Genomic DNA, 21,200 nt, shown 5'->3' with positions numbered 1-21,200 from the left:
TCCAGTATTTCTTGTCTACCAGTTCCGTCCTGTAAGTCCTGCAGGCTGCCCGCACCTCGGGGCTCAACCTCTGGGGAATGGTGGTCAGGGCAGATGAAGTCCGGTTACTCCAGTCCTGCTATTCCAGCCAAGTCCGGTCCAGATTCCAGCTCCATCCTTGCTTGTTTGTCTAGTCCTGGTTGAGGGATTTTGTCTGCTGCTGCCATTCCTTGACAGCAGCCCAAGGGCTCACGTTGTTCCAGTGTCCAAGAGCCTCAGACCGTGACAACTAGCACCTGTGCTGTTTAACATATTCATAAAAGATCTAAAGAAAAGAGCAATGAGTGAGGTATCAAATTTGCAGATGGCACAAAATTATTCAAATTTGTTAAATTGGCAGAAGAACTGCAGTCAGATATTGTGACACTCGGAGACTGGGGTCTTTTATTAGCATTTTTAACTTGCGCTAAAAATCAGCTGGCACTAAACGCTGAGACGCCTGCAGGAATATAATGGGCGTCTCAGCGTTTAGTGCTAGCTGATTTTTAGCGCAAGCTAAAAACGCTAATGCACCTTAGTAAAAGACCTCCTAGGCATCTAATGGCTGATGAAATTTAATGTGGACAAGTGTAAAGTGATGCACCTAGGGAAAATAATCCCTTTTACAGGTACAAAGTGTTGGATATCAAGTTGCAGGTCACTTCCTAAGAAAAAGATCTTGGAGTCAATATGGACAATATGTTACAAGTTTCAGCCCAATGGGCTACAGTTGCCAAAAAAAAAAGAAAAAGGCAACTAGAATGTGGGGGACTTGAAGGTCTGTTGTTTATGGGGCAATATATTGACTGGCATTGTTATCATTGTTTTGGAAGCTTCCATAAACTTAAGAAGCACAAAGATATTTGAGCTTGATTTAGTCTCCTGCTGTTTAGTAAAGCATATCTCCTTTGCCAACTTTTGCATGAATCTTGGATAGGAAATATCATCAAAGGGTGAGACATTCCTTGTAAGAGTTCAGAATCATTAATATGTCTAACTTGTTTGGATAGTGAGTCCCAGTCCCAAGTTTTGGTGCCTATATGAGAAGTTAGCATTATATCCTGCTTATCAACAAAGAAAGTGAAGTTCTTACCTAAAATGGAAGTATGTAGATAGCAGGATAATGCAGTCATGCAACTTCTCCCATCTTCCCTTTGAAGGTGCATTCAGCTTTGGAACCAGCTGAGCATGAAAGGCCACAGTAACAGCATGGGAACCCTCATGCATGCCAGAAAACCCCATTACATGTCATTTCATAGCTCATTGAAGACCCATTTCTTTACTTCAGTCTTTAACAAACCAATTAATTCAACCTAAATTAATGTTATTCCTGACATTTCTACCACATAATCCATTTCCTATTCACCTTTCCTTATATTACCGATTACTTCTGCATTATCAAATAGCTAATCTATCCTCAATCTAGACTCCTTTTGTGTTACTTCTATACTCCTCAAATTATTCACTCATTTCCTTTATAATGGTTCAGTTAATATGTGAATAATTTGAGGATAAAGGAAATGAGTGAATAATTTGAGGAATATAGAAGACAAAAGGAGTCTAGATTGAGGATAGATCAGCTATTTGATAATGCAGAAGTAATACTATGTAATTTTCAAATGTTATTAACATGTTAGCCAGATTGAATCTGAGTAACCCTCGAGATAATGTGGGATAGAAATGTCAAATAAAATAAAAAATAAATAAATAAATGTGCGGCCACATATGTGGAGAATACGTAGGTGATGATTGTGACCTTCTGCTTTCCTTTTCTTTTTTCCTTTTCATTTTTTAATGGGAAAAAAGCAGATGTTGGATGATTGGTGTTGGAGTCCACTATACAAAGAGATTTTGAAGTATTGTCTGCCTTCAGGCAGAATCTAGTCTGGAAGATGAATCCAGGTAGTTGGATTTTGTGATGATATGTATGTGCCTACAATATCCCTATACAGTGGTGTGCTGGAGCCGGCTTGCACCGGCTCGCAAGAGCCGGTTGTTAAATTTTCTTCCGGCTTGCGAGCCGGTTGTTGAAAATAGAAGCCGGCTCTGGCTCTCCTCCCTCCCTCCTCCCTCCCTCCGGATCCGCCTCACCGCCCGCTTGTTTTTTGAATTCTTTGGGGCAGGCAGTCTTGCCTGCCCGCTTCCAGCGCTGACTGTCCTCCTCCCTTGCCGATTTGCGCTATAAAAATGGCCGCCGAGACTTCCAGAGGCGGCCTCGCGAGACTTCGTCTGAAGTCTCGGTGGCCATTTTGAAGCACGAATTGGCAAGGGAGGACAATCAGCGCTGGAAGCGGGCAGGCAAGACTGCCTGCCCCGAAGAATTCAAAAAACAAGCGGGCGGTGAGGGACTGGATCGGGAGGGAGGGAGGGAGGGAGGGAGGAGAAGAATTCACGAAACAACTCGGGAGGGGGTGGCAGAGGGGAAAAGGGAGTCGCTGCTGGGCATGGGTGGATGGAGGGGGTCGCTGGGTATGGGGCATGCAGGGGCAGGGAAGAGGAGGGTACACTGTTGGACATGGGTGCATGCAGGGCAGGGGAAAGGAGGGTCACTGCTGGACATGGGTGCATGCAGGGGAGAGGAGGGTAACTGCTGGACATATGGGTGCATGCAGGGGAGAGGAGGGTACACTTCTGGACATGGGTGCATGCAGGGAAGAGGAGGGTACACTGCTGGACATGGGTGCATGCAGGGGAGAGGAGGGTAACTGCTGGACATCTGGGTGCATGCAGGGGAGAGGAGGGTAACTGCTGGACATCTGGGTGCATGCAGGGCAGGGCTGAGGAGGGTCGCTGGGTATGGGTGCATGCAGGGCAGGGGAGAGGAGGGTCACTGCTGGATATGGGTGCATGCAGGGCAGGGGAGAGGAGGGGAGAGAGAAGAAATGCTGGACATGGATGGAGGGCAGAGAAGAGTGAGGAAGGAAATGAGATGAGGGAAAAGGAAGAGAGGAGAAAAACTGCACATGGATGAAGAAAATAGGCAGAAGCTGAGGACCAGAAATGAAGAAGAAAGGAGGAAAGAAATAAATGGAAAGGAAACCCTGGAAACGGAGTTAAGAGGACAGATAGCAGCAGAATCGGATACTGGGCCAGCATGATCAGAAAAAACAGTCACCAGACAACAAAGGTAGAAAAAAAATCATTGTATTTTTATTATAGTGTTTGGAATATGTTCACTTTGAGAATCAGGTGCCCAACATTAAAAGTTTATATTTATTTACTTATGGCATTTCATCCCACATTAAACATGAATTAGATTGGAACCTGGGATCATTTAATTTTTTTTCCTGGAGAGAGTAATGCATTGCCCCCCCCCCCCCCCCCCCGGCTATAGCCAGCTCTGCAATTTTGGGGGGGACGCAGAGGTGGACCGGGGGGGGGGGGGGCGCAGTGGTGGATGGGCGCTGAGGTGAACCGGGGAGAGAGCCTGTTGTTAAAAATTTACCAGCACACCACTGTCCCTATAGGTGCCTACATGGTTAGTGCGCATGCTAAGTGCAGGTGCGCTAAAACCACTAATGCACCTTAGTAAACAGGGCCCTAGGTTAGCTATAGGGGTTGATTTTATTTGGAGCTCGTGTGCCTGGATGTGGTATGAAGCAGACATTTTTAGCAGAAGATGATGCAGTTAGATATCTAGATGGACAATATGGGTTTAGATTAAGCAGTGCCTAATCTGTCTGCATCAAAGGAAATGAACAGATGGAAGGATTTCTGGTGTTTTATTACAGTACAAGAGAGTTCTCCTACAATTCAAGTGTGGAAAGCTTATTCACCTAGGTAAGAGTAAGGTTTGACTGAGGTAAAATTCCAACACCCTTGCTCAGCATGGTTTTAGGTGTGACAATTGGGGCTGCATTGCTGTGAGGTGAGCCTGCTTTAGAATTTCTGGCAGCAGGTGTAATGGAGCTGGGCATTGTCAAGGAGAGGCCATAGTCATCAGCTCTGGGAAAGATGATAGGCTACATGTCATGTGCTCAGTGCAAGGAGAAAGAACCGCTCCTGTCATGTGGCTTTGTATGCTGAGGCTTCCCTGCTCTTGCGATCCTGGAAGCAGATGGCTCACGTCCAGCTGAACCCAATGGTGGCATAACATAGAACCTGGGGTCCTCAGAAGATTTCTTGATTGTTCTTTTGCCCATGGGTGATTTCTGTGAACCTATGGAGCTCTTATAGGGGGATTTTTTTTGCACTCTTATGTGCTGCTTACAAGGGTGACTCATAGAAGCTCCTTGGTTCAGCTGAAATGGCAATCTTACTTGTTTTCAAACTCTAGCTTTTTAATTTGTTTTTTATTTTTAAACATGTGAAGAAGAGCAGACGTAAAGAAAATCAATGTGCTCCAAGCAGATGTAACAGAATGAAGATGAAAGGTAACAGTGTTAATGAAGGAATACCCAAACATTCCCAGAAAACTTTTCCAGAAGTTTCTGAGCTCTGTAAGAGCAAAAGCTGATATAGATCTATCCTGATGTTGTCACCACTTGTGTGGCTGCATTTATCCTGCTTGTCATATACCCTTATTTTTATAATTTTTATACTTCAAGTTAAATAATAAGCTTCAAAACAATTTTTGCCTGATCATTTAAAAATATCTTCTTTCATTTTACAAATATAACAGGTGATAGTTATGGTGACACCGTTCCATCAACATCTATGTTTAAAAATGTGAACATTATTAAATTAAGTACTAATTTTCATCCCATGCAGTATTACCTGGTTTGTTCTAATTTCTCTGGCCAACGAGATCCCTGTTTCATTTTTTGTCTGCATGTGTAGAAGAGAGATTCAATGAAAATGAGATTAAGGCACTTTAAGGACAATTCTACAAATGGGGCGCTAACATTAACGATTACAATACTAGCACATGTGTGTATGTGCACACATATCCATGCAAGTGTTAGCAAAATGCCTAAGCATTATTCTGCGAATACACGCTTAACTTACATAGTATGTATTTGCAAGGGGGCATACAGAGGGGTGACACATGGATGGGTCATATGTGGGGCTTCAACTTACATGCATAACTTCAGAACACTGTAAGTTATGCAGACAGAGACTGCCCTGGAGTTTGGAGGTCCTATATTGTCTATGGCAGGGGCTCTCAACTCAGTCCTCGGGATACACCATGCCAGTCTAGTTTTCAAGTTACCCACAATGAACATACATGAGATAGATCTGCATACAATTTATTTATTTGTTACATTTGTATCTCACATTTTCCCACCTATTTGTAGATTCAATGTGGCTTACATAGTACCGGAGCAGCGTTTGCAGACTCCGGTGTAAACAAATACAAAGTGATGTTGTGGTAAGATAAAATTCATGTGGCACAGCCACATTAGGGAATCATACAACGGAAGTGTTGTGTTATGTCCTTTACATATTTTAGTATTAGAGTGTTGTAGAAATTGGCATTTATGTAGGGTTGGTAGGGTATGCCTTTTTAAACAGGTTAGTTTTTAGTGATTTCCGGAAGTTTAGGTGGTCGTACGTAGTTTTCAAGGCTTTTGGTAATGCGTTCCACAGTTGTGTGCTTATGTAGGAGAAATTGGATGCGTAGGTAGATTTGTATTTGATCCTTTGCAGCTTGGATAGTGCAGATTTAGGTACGTTCGTGTTGATCCGGATGTGTTTCTAGTTGGTAGGTCGATCAGGTCTGTTATCCCGGGGCTTCACAGTAGATCATTTTGTGAACCACAGTGTAGATTTTGAAGGCAATGCGTTCTTTGATTGGGAGCCAGTGTAGTTTTTTGCGGAGGTGTTTTGCGCTTTCAAATCGCATTTTTCTGAAAATAAGCCTAGCTGCCATGTTTTGAGCGGTCTGAAGTTTCTTTAGTGTTTGTTCTTTGCATCCCGTGTAGATTCCATTGCAGTAGTCCACCTGGCTTAGTACCATTGATTGTATCAGGTTGCGAAATGTTTCCCTTGGGAAGAATTGTTTTACGCGTTTGAGTTTCCACATTGAATGGAACATTTTCTTTGTTGTGGATGTCACTTGGCTCTCTAGTGTTAAGTTGCTGTCTATTGTTACGCCGAGGATTTTCAGGCTGTCTGAGATAGGGAGGGTGTAATCTGGGGTGTTGATAGTAGTGGGGTTGTCCACGCTGTGTTGGGATGAGAGGATGAGATAGTGTGTTTTTTCTTTATTGAGTTTTAGTTGAAATGCATTTGCCCAAGTTTCCATGATGATCAAGCTGTTCTTGATTTCGTTGGTGATTTCTGTCAGTTTAGATTTGTAAGGAATGTATATTGTGACATTGTCTGCATAGATGAAGGGGTTAAGGCCTTGGTTCGATAAGGACTTGGCTAGTGGGGTCATCATTAGATTGAAGAGGATTGATGATAGTGGTGATCCTTGTGGTACTCCGCAGTCTGCTTTCCATGGTGATGATATGATTGAGTTTGATTTTACTTGATATGTTCTTGTGGTTAGGAAACCCTTGATCCAGCTAAGTATGTTTCCACCAATTCTGAACTTATCTAATCTTATTAATATATTATGGTTTACCATGTCGAATGCACTAGACATGTCGAATTGGAGGAGGATGTTTTTGCCTATTGCTATTTCCTGCTTGAATTTGGTTAGGAGGGTGAGTAGTACTGTTTCTGTGCTGTGGAGGGGGCGAAAACCTGACTGTGATTCCTGTAGTATTGAGAATTTCTTTATGTAATCTGTGAGTTGTTTGGTTACCATGCTTTCCATCAGTTTGACTGACAACGGGATGGATGCTACTGGATGGTAGTTAGTGATTTCATTGGGTTTTTTTCTTGGTGTCTTTTGGTATTGGGGTGAGTAGGATATTGACATTTTCCTTAGGGAAGAGACCGTGCTGTAGCATGTAATTTAGGTGGGATGTGAGGTCTGCTATGAAGCGGTCTGGGGCGGATTTCATTAGGTAGTTGGGGCAGGTATCCAGTTTACAGTGGGTGTTTGAGAACCTATTGATCGCCTGTGCAACTGTATCGATGGTGAGGGGGGCAAAGCTTAACCAGGTTCGTTCAGCCGGGTATTCTCCATTGGTTGGGTCCAATTCATTAAGGAAGTTTTTGATGTCAGTGTTGATCTGAGGTAGCGTGTTACGTAGGTTTACATTTTTTCATTGAAATACTTAGTAAGTTTATCTGCAGATGGGATGTCTGTATTCGATGTGGTGACCAGGTTGGTGTCTAGGAGTTTGTTCACGAGTTGGTATAATTTCTTCGTGTCTTTGTAATCTGTTCCTATTTTCGTTTTATAGTAAGATCGTTTGGACTTTCTTATAGCGTATTTGTACTTTCTTTGTGATTGTTTCCATGTGTTGAGTGTTTGTTCATCTTTTGTTTTTTTTCCATGCTTGTTCCGAGTTTTCTGGATTGTGTTTTTAGCTTTTTCAGTTCATCGTTGAACCATGGTATAGAGTTATGCTTATGTGAGGTTCTTGTTCTTAAGGTTGCAATTTCATCTAGTATGCATTTGCATCTTTTATCCCATTCCATGAGGTAATATATGGAGTCTGTTTATGTTGTCCATTCATTGTTGTATATCTGTTGCCAGAATGTTTTCGAGTCTACTTGACCTCTAGTACTGTAGGATGTGTGTTCTTGTTTTTGATGTGATCCCTTCTTCTGCCAGTGTAGGGATAAGTTTAGTTTGTAGTTATCAGTCCAGGGTGCTTCTGACAATTTAATATCTGTTATTATTAAGTTCTGGTCTGTTGAGAGTTTGTGTGAGATGAGATCAAGTGTGTGCCTTTTGACGTGGGTTGGTTGCATTTGTGGCCATTTGAGATATAGAAAAAAAGTGAGGAGGACGAATGAGGATACCAAAAATTGTATTTATTCATATAAAATGACCCGACACGGCCGTGTTTCGGCCCAAAGGCCTGCCTCAGGGGTCTTTAACAATCTGGAGTAGTGTGATGTGAAACGTACACGGTGAAAATATAATATGGCGGAACTCTCTTGGGTCTCCTCTCCTCAGAAAAACATATTTTTGTGATGGCCAGAAACAAGCCTGATATACTCCTCTCCGAAAAAGCGTGTGTACCTCCTTGTTTTTGCTGTGGCCATTTGAGATCCCATAAGTAAAGGAATTCCTTGCATTCGCGTGCGTTTATTGAGTTTGGGTCTTCTAAGTGAAGGTTGATGTCTCCTATTACTAGTACATTGGAGTTGGCTACACATGTGTTTGAAATGAAGTCCATGAAGTTGGTCTGGCCTTTGTTCCAATTACCTGGAGGTCTGTAAAACAGGACACAGTTCAAATGATCGCAAAGGGTCTTGTTGTGGATTCTGACTGAGGCAATTTCAAGTTGAGGTGTCATAGATTTGGCAGTGGTTTCGGTGGTAAAGTGGGATCGATAGATTAGTGCTATGCCTCCACCTCTCATTTCCTTTCTGGTCCAGTGTGTGATTTTGTATCCTGGAGGGCACAGGTCCAAGATTATGGGGTCCTTTTGGTTATGGATCCAGGTTTCATTGATGAAGAGTAGGTCCAGTCTGTTAGTATTGCTGTTTACTGAAGATCTGGCATTGATGTTGCCCATCTGGATTATTTGGAATGGGTCTTCTGCATTGTGGAGACAACACGTGCAAATTTATCTCATGCATATTCATTGTGGGTATTCTGAAAACCTGACTGGCTTGTTGTGGCCCAAGGACTGGCTATGGTGAAGTGAAAGATTCACACCATAAGGGAACGTTTTGCCCCTGAAGCACCCTTGCCAGACAAAATATGGCAGTGTCGGGCTTGACTTTATATTTGATTCTCTAATAAAATATCTTTTATCCTCCATTAACATGTCTGCTTTGCTGCCTAAATGGTAGGCACACTGATACCGAGTTATGCTAGCATTCTATAATGGAACCTAATCGCCTAGGTTCCATTATAGCAGAGGTTTTCAACACAGTCCTTGGGGCACACCCAGCCAGTTGGGGTTTATATCCCACACAGCCTCGGGCACCAACTTATAGAACTGCTTTCTTTGAGGTTCAATATTTAAAGGATTTATGGTCCTAACTTTGAACGTTATGCTCCCAAATTAGTCTCTAAAAATTTACTAAGGCTGCGTGCCTAAATCTCTATTCAAAATTTCACTAAGCTCCAAAATTCAGGTGGGTGGCAACAGGGGCAGATTTTGAATGGGGAAATCAACTTAGGAATGTAGTACTGATTTTTTGCATTTACCTCCGGATTTTATATAGTGTGACTTGAGTTGCACGTGCAAATCTGGTCGTATTCTGGATTTGCATGTACAACTTAATTAGCTTTAACAAGCCAATCAGCGACAATAACTGAACTCAACAAGCAATGATCGATACTAATTAGCATTAATTAGAATTTACATGCACAAATGTCTAAGTGTATTCTATAAAGTGATATGTGTAAATTGTAAAACATGGATCTGAAAAGGGGGCGTGGCCATGAGCAGGTCATGGGCATTCCTAGAACTTACGTGCACTGTTATAGAATATGCCCATTCCATGCTTAATTTAGGTGTTGGCGTTTACACCAGGTTTTCATTGGCATAAATGGCTGTGACTAAATATAGTCGCAGAAAATGGGCGTTGGGCGTATTCTATAAACTATGCCTAGATCTAGGCGTATTCTATAAACAGTTTTCAAGAGCAGTTATTGTGCAGTACAAAGGACTGATCTGGTATCTCCAGATCGCCTTTACCTCTTCGAGTCCTTAGCATCTCTCTGTTTTTCAGTATGTTTTAGTCGAGGTTGTGAAAACACTGCATGTTCATATATCTCAGCAATATCAGCTGCAATTCCAAAGAAAGGTATCTCAATCACAGGCAAAAGCAAAATTAAATTCAGATTGTGGAAATTACAGTACTTAGATTAGTACAATGCTTACCAATCTTTATGTGGTTGTGACCCCGTGATTATGGCCAAATAAAATTGTGACTCCCTGAAAGTGTAGAATAATGATGTATTTATGGAGAGCTCACCCTAGTGATGGCTCCAAATGTAGGTTTTGTGACTCCAGAAGGGCCTTCAATTGGGCCACCTGGTAATCTTTTTTCACATTTGGCACCACCAACCTTCCCTCTGGCTTACTCACCTACAATGGCTCCCTTGCTACCCAGGGCCACTGGTGAGCCCAAATAAATTGAGAAAATTGCCATTGTATTTTACTGAGTACCATTTCAGGTACCTCGATGGGCAAGGTAGAGAAAAGATATAACAATTGAGGTAGCACCATCATCTTAACTACCTCTATTCTACCAAGGAAAGACATGACTTATCCCAATGGTCTAAATTCTGATTTATTTTTGTTAATAATGGGGCCATAATTGAGGTCATACAAATTAGTGCCCGAACCCCTTATATTAATCCCCAAATAGTGGATCATCACCTTTACCCACTTAAAAGGAAAGTGACCCCTAATAAGATCCACTTGATCTGGTAGAACCGATACATTTAATTTTTAAAAATATTTTATTTATATGATTTGAATAATTACATCACTTAACAATAGTGACTAAAGAAAAATAGAGCAAGTCCAAAAAAAACCAGGAAGAGCCTCCACGGAAAATCAAAGCAAAACAGCAAAAGTAGAGGCTGACAAATGTATAAACCAATAAGGAGATAATATCAAAACAGTTTATTCAGAATATTCATATCAAGGACCCGACATGGTCCGTGTTTCGGTGCCAAAGCGCCTGCCTCAGGGGTCACAAACAACTTTCTCTGAAAAGTAGCTGATTGGCTTGAATAAATCCTTAATGTATACCCATGGTTGTAAAACAGGTTAATTCATGGAGAGAAAAAAAATCAGCAAACCGATCAGCAAACAACACCTTGCTGATCGGTTTGCTGGCTTTTTGTAAAGAAAAATAGAAACAGGAACAACAATAAATTTTATAATAACTACATTAACCAAATTTGTTTGCCCACAATAAAAGGGGAAAGTTTAGAAATTGCAAAAGGTAACTAATATAAAGATAAATCATGAGACCTAACACTTCATATTGAGTCAAAAAATCATAAAGGGAAATGATATACTGCCTTTCTGTGGTTTTTGAAGTTACATTCAAAGCTGTTTACATTGTATATGTGGGTACTTATTTGTACACAGAGCAACGGAGGTTTAAGTGACTTGCCCAGAATCAGAAGGAACTGCAGTGGGTCTTGAACCCAGTTTGCCAGGATCAAAGTCTGCTATACCAACCACTAGGCTACTCCTCCAGTCAAAGCTATTTGAGTTAAAAAAAATAAAGAAAAGTATTACCTTCCAACATAACTAAGAGTAACTTCAAAAAATTGTCTCCCAAGGCTAGAACTCTTGATTTAAATGTCAAAGTTTAAGGTTTCTTTTATTTGATATACCACCTGTAAAACAAGCCATCCAGGTGTTTTACAACAGAACAATATATACAAAGAGAGAAAAAAATCCAATAAAAACAGGAAAGAAAAGAAAATGACAATTTGCCAAATGACCTACAAGTTACGGCCTCCACTGCCTTGTGACCCTCAACGCAAGCTGAGAGGGGCAAAAAGTGGCGTTCATACAGTAAAGGTTTTCCTGAATAAGTATGTTTTTAACTATAATTTAGAGTTTGAAAGGGAAGGTTCCGTTCAGACATCTAAAGGGATCCCATTCCACAATGTAGGCCCTACAACATTAAACATAGACTTACGAAATGCATCCTGAAAGATCTGGTGAAAAGAGGGGAAAACCAAAAGATTTTGATTGGACGAACAAAGAGCCAGAGAGGTAACATAAGAAATCAAATACATTGAAAGAAACAAAGAGGGGCATTTTTGAAAGAAACGTCTAAGTTGGGATTTGGATGTCTTTGTAAAACGTCCAAATCCGGAGTCAGGGAAAAGGTCATTTTCGAAAAAAGATGGACGTCCATCTTTCGTTACGAAAATACCAAGGATGTCCTTGGATTTGGACGTCCCTAGATTTGGACATCTTTGACTTTCGGCGATTTTCGAAACCAAAGACGTCTATGTCTAAAACATCCAAATGAAAGCCATTTGGATGTGGGAGGAGCCAGCATTTGTAATGCACTGGTCCCCCTGACATGCCAGGATAGCAATCGGGCACCCTAGGGAGCACTGCAGTGGACTTGATAAAATGCTCCAAGGTACACAGCTCCCTTACCTTGTGTGATGAGTCCCCCAAAACCCACTACCCCCAACTGTACACCACTACCATAGCCCTTACGGGTGAAGGGGGGGGCACCTATATGTGGGTACAGAGGGTTTGTGATGGGTTTTAGAGGGCTCGCTGTTTCCTCCACAAATGTAACAGGTAGGGGGGGTATGGGCCTGGGTCAACCTGTCTGCAATGCACTGCACCCACTAAAACTGCTCCAGGGACCTGCATGTGCTGTCATGGACCTGAGTATGACATCTGAGGCTAGCACAGAGGCTGGCATGTAATATTTTTAATGATGTTTTTTTGAGGGTGGGAGGGGGTTAGTGACCACTGGGGGAGTAACGGGAGGTCATCACCGATTCCCTCCAGTGGTCATCTGGTCATTGTGGGCACCTTTTTGTGCCTTATTCGTAATAAAAATATGTCCGGGTGAAAACGTCCAAGTTTTAGTTTAGGGCATCTCTGCCTTTTTCCACTATGGCTCAATGGCATAATGGCATCTTAGGCACGCCCAAGTCCCGCCTTCACCACGCCTCCGATACTCCCCCTTGAGATTTGGACGTCCTTGTGATGGACTTTCGCTAGAGACGTCCAAAATCGGGGTTTGATTATACCGATTTGGATGTCTCTGAGAGATGGACGTCCAAGTGCCGATTTATGTCAAAAGATGGAAGTCCATCTCTCGAAAATGAGCCTGAAAGGCAAGCCCATATGAAAAATCACATGTACCAGAAGCAAAACTTTGAACTGTAGTCTATACTGCATGGGGGGGGAGCAGAGTACAACAATAGGATAACTTTCTTACACCCATAAGCAATTTAACAGCAGCATTCTGTACTATTTGCAGCTCTCTAACTTCAGTAGTGCCCAGGCATTACAGTAATATAAGTGTGTCAAAACAAAAGAATGCAGTAGTACACACAATGCTTCTGGTTTCAAGAGATTTTAAATGGAATGCAATTGACGTAATAAAAAAAAAAAACCCTCTTCCTAACAGCATAGGAAACATGAGAGTGGAAGGTTAAAGTTGAGTCAAAAATGATTTCCAAAATTAACAGAGATATTGGTACCTGCTAACGGTATAGAGCTATGGGGAGATCCATCCTGCCCTCTAAGAAATAAAAATGCTTTAGTCTTATCTGGGTTCAGTTGCATTCTTTTGACTTACAACCAGTCGGACATAAGCTGCAAGATCAGCGAGAGCAGTAGCAGTAACGGAATCCATAACCGCGAGAATTTGAATATCATCAGTGCACACGTACAGGATAAGCGTCAATGATTCAATCACAAATGTTAAAGGACCCATATAGATGTTAAACAATAATGGTGCCAAGAGGGATCCCCGAGATACTCCACAATCAAGGAAATAGGATAGGAAAATCTCCCCTTGCCATATAAACTGATACAATCTATTAGAAAGATATGACTGAAACCAAGTCCAAGCTTTTCCCATAATACCAAGATCCTGAAGTCTGGTAAGTAGAATTTCATGATCCACAAGATCAAAAGCTGCCGAAAGATCAAGTGATAGAACAGCCCCATCCTACTAAGGCTGCTAGATAAAACTGGGATTAATGGAGTGGTTCACAGATGTTTAGAGAGATTTCTCATGTCAAAGTCATACCAAGTGAAAATGGGTAACACAATCTCACTAACCTGGAAAGCTAAAAGCGGAGTCCCACAAGGCTCTCCTATCTCACTCACCTTATTCAACACAATGATAATCCCACTAGCAAAATGACTGGCAAAACAAGGACTTCACCCATACATCTATGCCGATAATGTATCCATACATATCCCCTTCGAACAAGACCTAAGCGAAATTGCAAACATGATTAAAGAAGGGCTAAAAACAATGGAGATGTGGGCTTCAGTTTTCAAACTAAAACTAAACAGAGAAAAGACACACTACTAGTAGTAATGTCACCATATTTCAATACCACATACCCCAGCATCACCATAGAAGGAACTCCACACCTCATCATTGACCACCCTAAGGTCCTAAGAGTGATACTAGACCAAAAACTGTCTTTTGAAAAACAAGTGGATAATGTAATAACCAAAATGCTCCACACAATGTGGAAACTGAGCAGAATCAGAGGATACTTCCCAAGAAACATATTCCGCTTAATAGTTCAATCAGTGGTACTCGCTCATACAGATTACTGCAACACAGTCTACATGGGTTGCAAGGAACGATTACTAAAAAAGTTAAAGACAGCACAAAACACAGCAGCCAGGCTGATTTTCAGAGGCCCCCACTTCAAAACTGCCAGTCTACTGCTGCGTTACATGGCTCCCCATCAAGGCACAGATAATGTTCAAAGCTTCAAGCTATGCACAATGATATACCAAATCCTATTTGGCACAGCTCCAGAATACATGTGTGACCTCATCATGCCACACCAAAAATGTCCAATCTAAAGGCACAAAATTATCCAACTCTCCTCCTCCCAAACTGTCAGAAACTAGTTTACAAGTCAGTTTACTCAGCAGGATTCTCATATATTAGCACCAAATGGTGGAACTCCCTTTCAAACAACCTAAGACATATGACGAGCTATCTAGAATTTCACAAACATCTCAAGGCCTCCTTTTCAAGAAATTCTTCCCCAAGAACAGTTCTGCATAGTTGAAACTAAGAATCACCAGCTTCACACATCTGGAACACATCACACTCCCTGACATAGCATAAACAACAACAATGAAAATGTTAGTACTTAAATTTTGTTAGCCACTCTGAACCAATTCATTTTGGATAACTGTGGGATAAAAATGCTGTTATAAATAAATAAATAAAATAAATAAATAAATAAATAAATAAATAAATACCCTAAACCGAAATGAGCAGAAAGTGGTAAGCATACCCAACAAGGCCATTTCAGTATTATAGTGTTTACGAAAACCTGTCTGGTTAGCATGAAGTATGCTCTTTAACATATTTATAAATGATATAGAAATCGGAATGACAAGTGAGGTGATTAAATTTGCAGATGATACAAAACTATTCAAGTTTGTTAAAACACATGCGGACTGTGAAATACTGCAGGAAGACCTTAGGAAATAGGAAGACTGGGCATCCAAATGGCAGATGAAATTTAATGTGGACAAATGCAAGGTGATGTACATTGGAAAGAATAATCTGAATCATAGTTACCTGATGCTAGGGTCCACCTTGAGGATCAGCACTCAAGAAAAAGATCTGGGTGTTGTTGTACATAATACGCTGAAATCTTCTGCTCAGTGTGCGGCAGCGGCCAAAAATGCAAACAGGATGCTAGGAATTATTAGGAAAGGGATGGTGAATGACCAAAAATACTATAATGCCTTTGTATCGCTCTATGCTGCATCTGCACCTTGAGTACTGCATTCAGTTCTGGTCGCCATATCTCAAAAAATATATAGCGGAATTAGAAAAGGTTCAAAGAAGAGTGACCAAAATGATAAAGGGGATGGAACTCTTCTTGTATGAGGAAAAGCTAAAGAGGTTAGGGCTCTTCAGCTTGGAAAAGAGATGGATGAGGGAAGATATGACTGAGGTCTACAAAATCCTGAGTGATGTAGAACGAGTAGAAGTAAATCAATTTTTTACTAATTCCTAAAGTAGAAAGACTAGTGGACAGTCAAGGAAGTTACATAGAAATACTTTTAAAACAAATAGGAGGAAATATTTTTCACTCAATGAATAGTTAAGCTCTGAAACTCTTTGCCAGAGGAAGTGGTAACAGCAGTTCTGCTTGTTCTCACGACTGGGTTGACGTCCACGGCAGCCCCCACCAACCGGAAGAAAACTTCGCGGGCGGTCCCGCACGCAGGGCACGCCCACCGCGCATGCGCGGCCGTCTTCCCGCCCGTGCGCGACCGTTCCCGCTCAGTTTTTTTCTATTCCGCGCTGGAGAGAGACGTGTTACCCGTCTCTCTCTTTGTCAGCCCCGGAAACCGGATTGCGGCCTAGCCGCGGTTTTTTTCTTTGTTTCGTACGCGTTCACGTGTTTTTTTCTTCGAACAAAAAAAAAAAAAGGAGTTGTCCTCGTCATTCTTAGCTGCGAGGGCGCTTCATCGCGTCCTTGTGGCCGCGCGGTCGTTTCTTTTTCGGGTGTGCTTTTCACCGCCACCATAGACGACTTTGACCTCGCCGACGCGATTTTTCCGTCGATGTCCTCGAAGGTCCCGAGCGGATTCAAAAAGTGTGGTCGGTGCGGCCGGCAGATCTCGCAGACCGATACCCACGCTTGGTGCCTCCAGTGCCTCGGCCAGGAGCATAATACCAAGACGTGCACCTTGTGTCTCGGCTTAAGGAAGCGGACACAGGTGGCGAGGCAAGTTCTTTGGGACCGTCTTTTTGGAACTTGTGCCGGCCCTTCGATGTTGACCTCGACGGCATCGGTGTCGATGGCCGGGTCTTCGGTACCGGTACCGATGTCGACGAAATCGGTGCCGACTATGGCACCGACCCCAGGAGTACAGGTACCGTTGGCCTGCCGGCCTGCCGTTGACGGCGGGGGTGAACGGCCGCGCGAGCAGTCTGCCCCAGCTACTCCCTCTACCCAGGGCCATCGGGACCGAACCCTGTCGGATCCGATTCCTCGAGGCCGGGGGGGTTCCACCTCCTCCTCGTCTCTTCCACCAAGCGCCGATGACGGGCATCGAAAGAAAGCAAAGAAGCACCGTCATCGGTCGCCCACGGCGCACGGGACTGCCAGCTCCGGTACTTCGAGGGACAACTGGACGCCCAGGAAGCGGCAGTGCCGGGAGGAGCGTTCCCCCTCGGTTGAAGAGGTGTCGCTGCGTCAGTCCGGCACCGACACCCACACTGGCCCCCCTGCCTTTCCCGACAGCGGGCCTTGACGAGTGCCTCCGAGCCATCCTTCCTGGGATTCTGGAAGGGCTGATGCGCCAGGCTGTGCCGGCACCGGGGGTGCTTGCGCCCCCGGCGCCGTTGATGGAGGCGCCGGTGTGCTCTGGCCCGATGCCGAGGCCTCCGACACCGCTTGCGGCACCGGTGTCGACCGCCACGCAGGTGGAATCCCCATCGACGTCGATGGAGGGAGCTTCGTCCCCGCCAGCGCGGGAGTCCACCGCTCGACGCCATCATCGAGGACGTGGTTCCTCGCAGTCGAGACGGGCCCGGTTGAGGTCTGAGCTGAGAGAGCTCATGTCCGACACCGAGGAGGAGGCCTCGTGGGGGGAGGAGGAGGACCCCAGATATTTCTCCTCAGAGGAGTCTGTGGGTCTTCCCTCCGACCCCACTCCTTCACCTGAGAGGAAGCTCTCGCCCCCTGAGAGCCTCTCCTTTGCCTCCTTTGTCAGGGATATGTCTAGTTGCATTCCCTTTCCCGTGGTTACTGTGGATGAGCCGAGGGCGGAGATGCTCGAACTCCTCGACTATCCATCACCACCTAGAGATTCTTCCACGGTGCCGTTGCACAATGTCCTTAAAGAGACACTGCTTCGGAACTGGCTGAAGCCACTATCTAATCCCACCATTCCCAAGAAAGCGGAGTCCCAATACAGGATCCACTCAGACCCAGAGTTGATGCGGCCTCAATTGCCTCATGACTCCGCGGTCGTGGACTCTGCTCTCAAGAGAGCACGGAGTTCGAGGGATACCGCCTCGGCGCCCCCTGGGTGGGAGTCTCGCACTCTGGACTCGTTTGGGAGGAAGGCCTACCAATCTTCCATGCTTGAGACCCGCATCCAATCATACCAGCTCTACACGAGCATCCACATGCGGAACAATGTGAGGCAACTGGCGGACCTGGTCGACAAGCTCCCTCCGGAGCAGTCCAGGCCTTTTCAGGAGGTGGTCAGGCAGCTGAAGGCGTGCAGAAAGTTCCTGTCCAGGGGTATCTATGACACCTGTGATGTGGCATCTCGAGCTGCGGCCCAAGGTATAGTGATGCGCAGACTCTCATGGCTGCGTGCCTCTGACCTGGACAACCGCACCCAGCAGCGGCTGGCGGATGTCCCTTGCCGGGGGGATAACATTTTCGGCGAGAAGCTTGAGCAGTTGGTGGACCAACTACACCAGCGGGAAACTGCTCTCGACAAGCTCTCCCACCGGGCGCCTTCAGCATCCACCTCTACAGGTGGACGTTTTTCCCGGGCTCGGCAGGCTGTGCCCTACGCCTACAGCAAGCGTAGGTGCACCCAGCCGGCCCGAAGGCCTCCACAGGCACAGGGACAGTCCCAGCGCGCTCGTTCCCGTCAACAGCGTGCGCCTAAGCAGCCCCCTGCGCCTCCACAGCAAAAGCAGGGGACGGGCTTTTGACTGGATCCATGGGAACATAGCCGTCATCAAAGTATCCGTGCTGGACGACCTGCTGGTCGGGGGGAGGTTGAAAGTTTTTCACCAAAGGTGGCCTCTTATAACCTCCGACCAGTGGGTTCTCCAAATAGTATGGTACGGATACACCCTGAATTTGGTCTCCACTCCACCAAATTGCCCACCGGAGCCCAATCCTTCAGCTCCCATCACAAGCAGGTACTTGCAGAGGAACTCTCCGCCCTTCTCAGCGCCAATGCGGTCGAGCCCGTGCCACCTGGGCAGGAAGGGCAGGGATTCTATTCCAGGTACTTCCTTGTGGAAAAGAAAACAGGGGGGATGCGCCCCATCCTAGACCTGAGAGGCCTGAACAAATATCTGGTCCGAGAAAAGTTCAGGATGCTTTCCTTGGGCACCCTTCTACCCATGATTCAGAAAGACGACTGGCTATGTTCCCTGGATTTAAAGGACGCTTACACTCACATCCCGATACTGCCAGCTCACAGACAGTATCTCCGATTCCGTCTGGGGACACGGCACTTTCAGTATTGTGTGCTGCCCTTTGGGCTTGCCTCTGCACCACGGGTGTTCACGAAGTGTCTCGAGGTGGTTGTGGCGTATCTACGCAAGCTGGGGGTGCACGTGTTCCCGTACCTCGACGATTGGCTGGTCAAGAGCACCTCAGAGGCAGGAGCTCTTCGGTCCATGCAGTGCACTATTCACCTTCTGGAGCTGCTGGGGTTTGTGATGAATTACCCGAAGTCCAATCTCCAGCCAGTCCAATCTCTGGAATTCATAGGAGCTCTGCTGAATTCACAGACGGCTCAGGCCTTTCTTCCCGAAGCGAGGGCGCACAATCTCCTGTCCCTCGCTTCCCAGACCAGAGCGTCTCAGCAGGTCACAGCTTGGCAGATGTTGAGACTCCTGGGTCATATGGCCTCTACGGTTCATGTGACTCCCATGGCTCGCCTTCACATGAGACCTGCTCAATGGATCCTAGCCTCCCAGTGGTGCCAAGCCACCGGGAATCTAGAAGATGTCATCCGCCTGTCCGTCAGTTGCCGCAATTCGCTGCACTGGTGGACAATTCGGACCAATTTGACCCTGGGATGTCCATTCCAAATTCCGCAGCCCACGAAGGTGCTGACGACGGATGCATCTCGCCTGGGGTGGGGAGCTCATGTCGATGGGCTCCACACCCAGGGACTGTGGTCCCTCCAGGAACAAGATCTTCAGATCAACCTCCTGGAGCTCCGAGCGGTCTGGAATGCACTGAAGGCCTTCAGAGATCGGCTGTCCTACCAAATCATCCAAATTCGGACAGACAATCAGGTTGCAATGTATTATATCAACAAGCAGGGGGGCACCGGATCTCGCCCCCTGTGTCAGGAAGCCGTCGGGATGTGGTGTTGGGCTTGCCAGTTCGGCATGCTTCTCCAAGCCACTTACCTGGCAGGCGTAAACAACAGTCTGGCCGACAGGCTGAGCAGAGTCATGCAACCGCACGAGTGGTCGCTCCATTCCAGAGTGGTATGCAAGATCTTCCGAGAGTGGGGCACTCCCTTCGTGGACCTTTTCACCTCTCAGACCAACCACAAGCTGCCTCTGTTCTGTTCCAGACTACAGGCACATGGCAGACTGGCGTCGGATGCCTTTCTCCTCCATTGGGGGACCGGCCTCCTGTATGCTTATCCTCCCATACCTTTGGTGGGGAAGACCTTACTGAAGCTCAAGCAAGACCACTGCACCATGATTCTGATAGCGCCTTTTTGGCCCCATCAGATCTGGTTCCCTCTACTTCTGGAGTTGTCCTCCGAAGAACCGTGGAGATTGGAGTGTTTTCCGACTCTCATTTCGCAGAACGACGGAGCGCTTCTCTACCCCAACCTTCAGTCTCTGGCTCTCACGGCCTGGATGTTGAGGGCGTAGATTTTGCTTCGTTGGGTTTGTCTGAGGGTGTCTCCCGTGTCTTGCTTGCCTCTAGAAAGGATTCCACTAAAAAGAGTTACTTTTTCAAGTAGAGGAGGTTTGTCGTTTGGTGTGAGAGCAAGGCCCTAGAACCTTGTTCTTGTCCTGCACAGAACCTGCTTGAATACCTTCTGCACTTATCAGAGTCTGGTCTCAAGACCAACTCAGTAAGGAATCACCTTAGTGCGATTAGTACTTACCATCATCGTGTTGAGGGTAAAGCCATCTCTGGAGAGCCTTTAGTCGTTCGATTCATGAGAGGCTTGCTTTTGTCAAGGCCTCCTGTCAAGCCTCCTGCAGTGTCATGGGATCTCAACGTCGTCCTCACCCAGCTGATGAAACCTCCTTTTAAGCCACTGAATTCTCGCCATCTGAAGTACTTAACCTGGAAGGTCATTTTCTTGGTGTCAGTTACTTCAGCTCGTAGAGTCAGTGAGCTTCAAGCCCTGGTAGCTCATGCTCCTTATACCAAATTTCATCATAACAGAGTAGTACTCCGCACTCACCCTAAGTTCCTGCCAAAGGTGGTGTCGGAGTTCCATCTTAACTAGTCAATTGTCTTGCCAACATTCTTTCCCAGACCACATACCCGCCCTGCTGAACGTCAGTTGCACACATTGGACTGCAAGCAAGCGTTGGCCTTCTATCTGGAGCAGACACAGCCCCAAAGACAGTCCGCCCAATTGTTTATTTCTTTCGACCCCAATAGGAAGGGGGTCACTGTCGGGAAACGCACCATCTCCAATTGGCTAGCAGATTGCATTTCCTTCACTTACGCCAAGGCTGGGCTGGCTCTTGAGGGTCATGTCACAGCTCATAGTGTTAGAGCCATGGCAGCGTCAGTG

The 21,200-nt window shown here is 45.3% G+C and overlaps 1 protein-coding gene across 1 annotated transcript in view; it reads right to left on the bottom strand.

Annotated features, from left to right (window-relative positions):
* The window catches only part of SPAG17 (sperm associated antigen 17), a 994,731-nt gene that overhangs the window by 115,590 nt on the left and 857,941 nt on the right, over nt 1-21,200 (bottom strand). Inside the window, exons 38-39 of the mRNA XM_030205033.1 lie at nt 9,681-9,771; nt 4,735-4,785 (exon numbers count right to left, since the gene is read on the bottom strand). Of these exons, the coding sequence (XP_030060893.1) occupies nt 4,735-4,785; nt 9,681-9,771 (142 nt within the window). The remainder of the gene's footprint in view (nt 1-4,734; nt 4,786-9,680; nt 9,772-21,200) is intronic.

Source organism: Microcaecilia unicolor, chromosome 5, assembly GCF_901765095.1.
Source record: "Microcaecilia unicolor chromosome 5, aMicUni1.1, whole genome shotgun sequence".
NCBI classification, from domain to species: domain Eukaryota; kingdom Metazoa; phylum Chordata; class Amphibia; order Gymnophiona; family Siphonopidae; genus Microcaecilia; species Microcaecilia unicolor.
The sequence above is the reverse complement of the archived record's forward strand: the minus strand, read 5'-3'. Positions and strand labels throughout refer to the sequence as shown.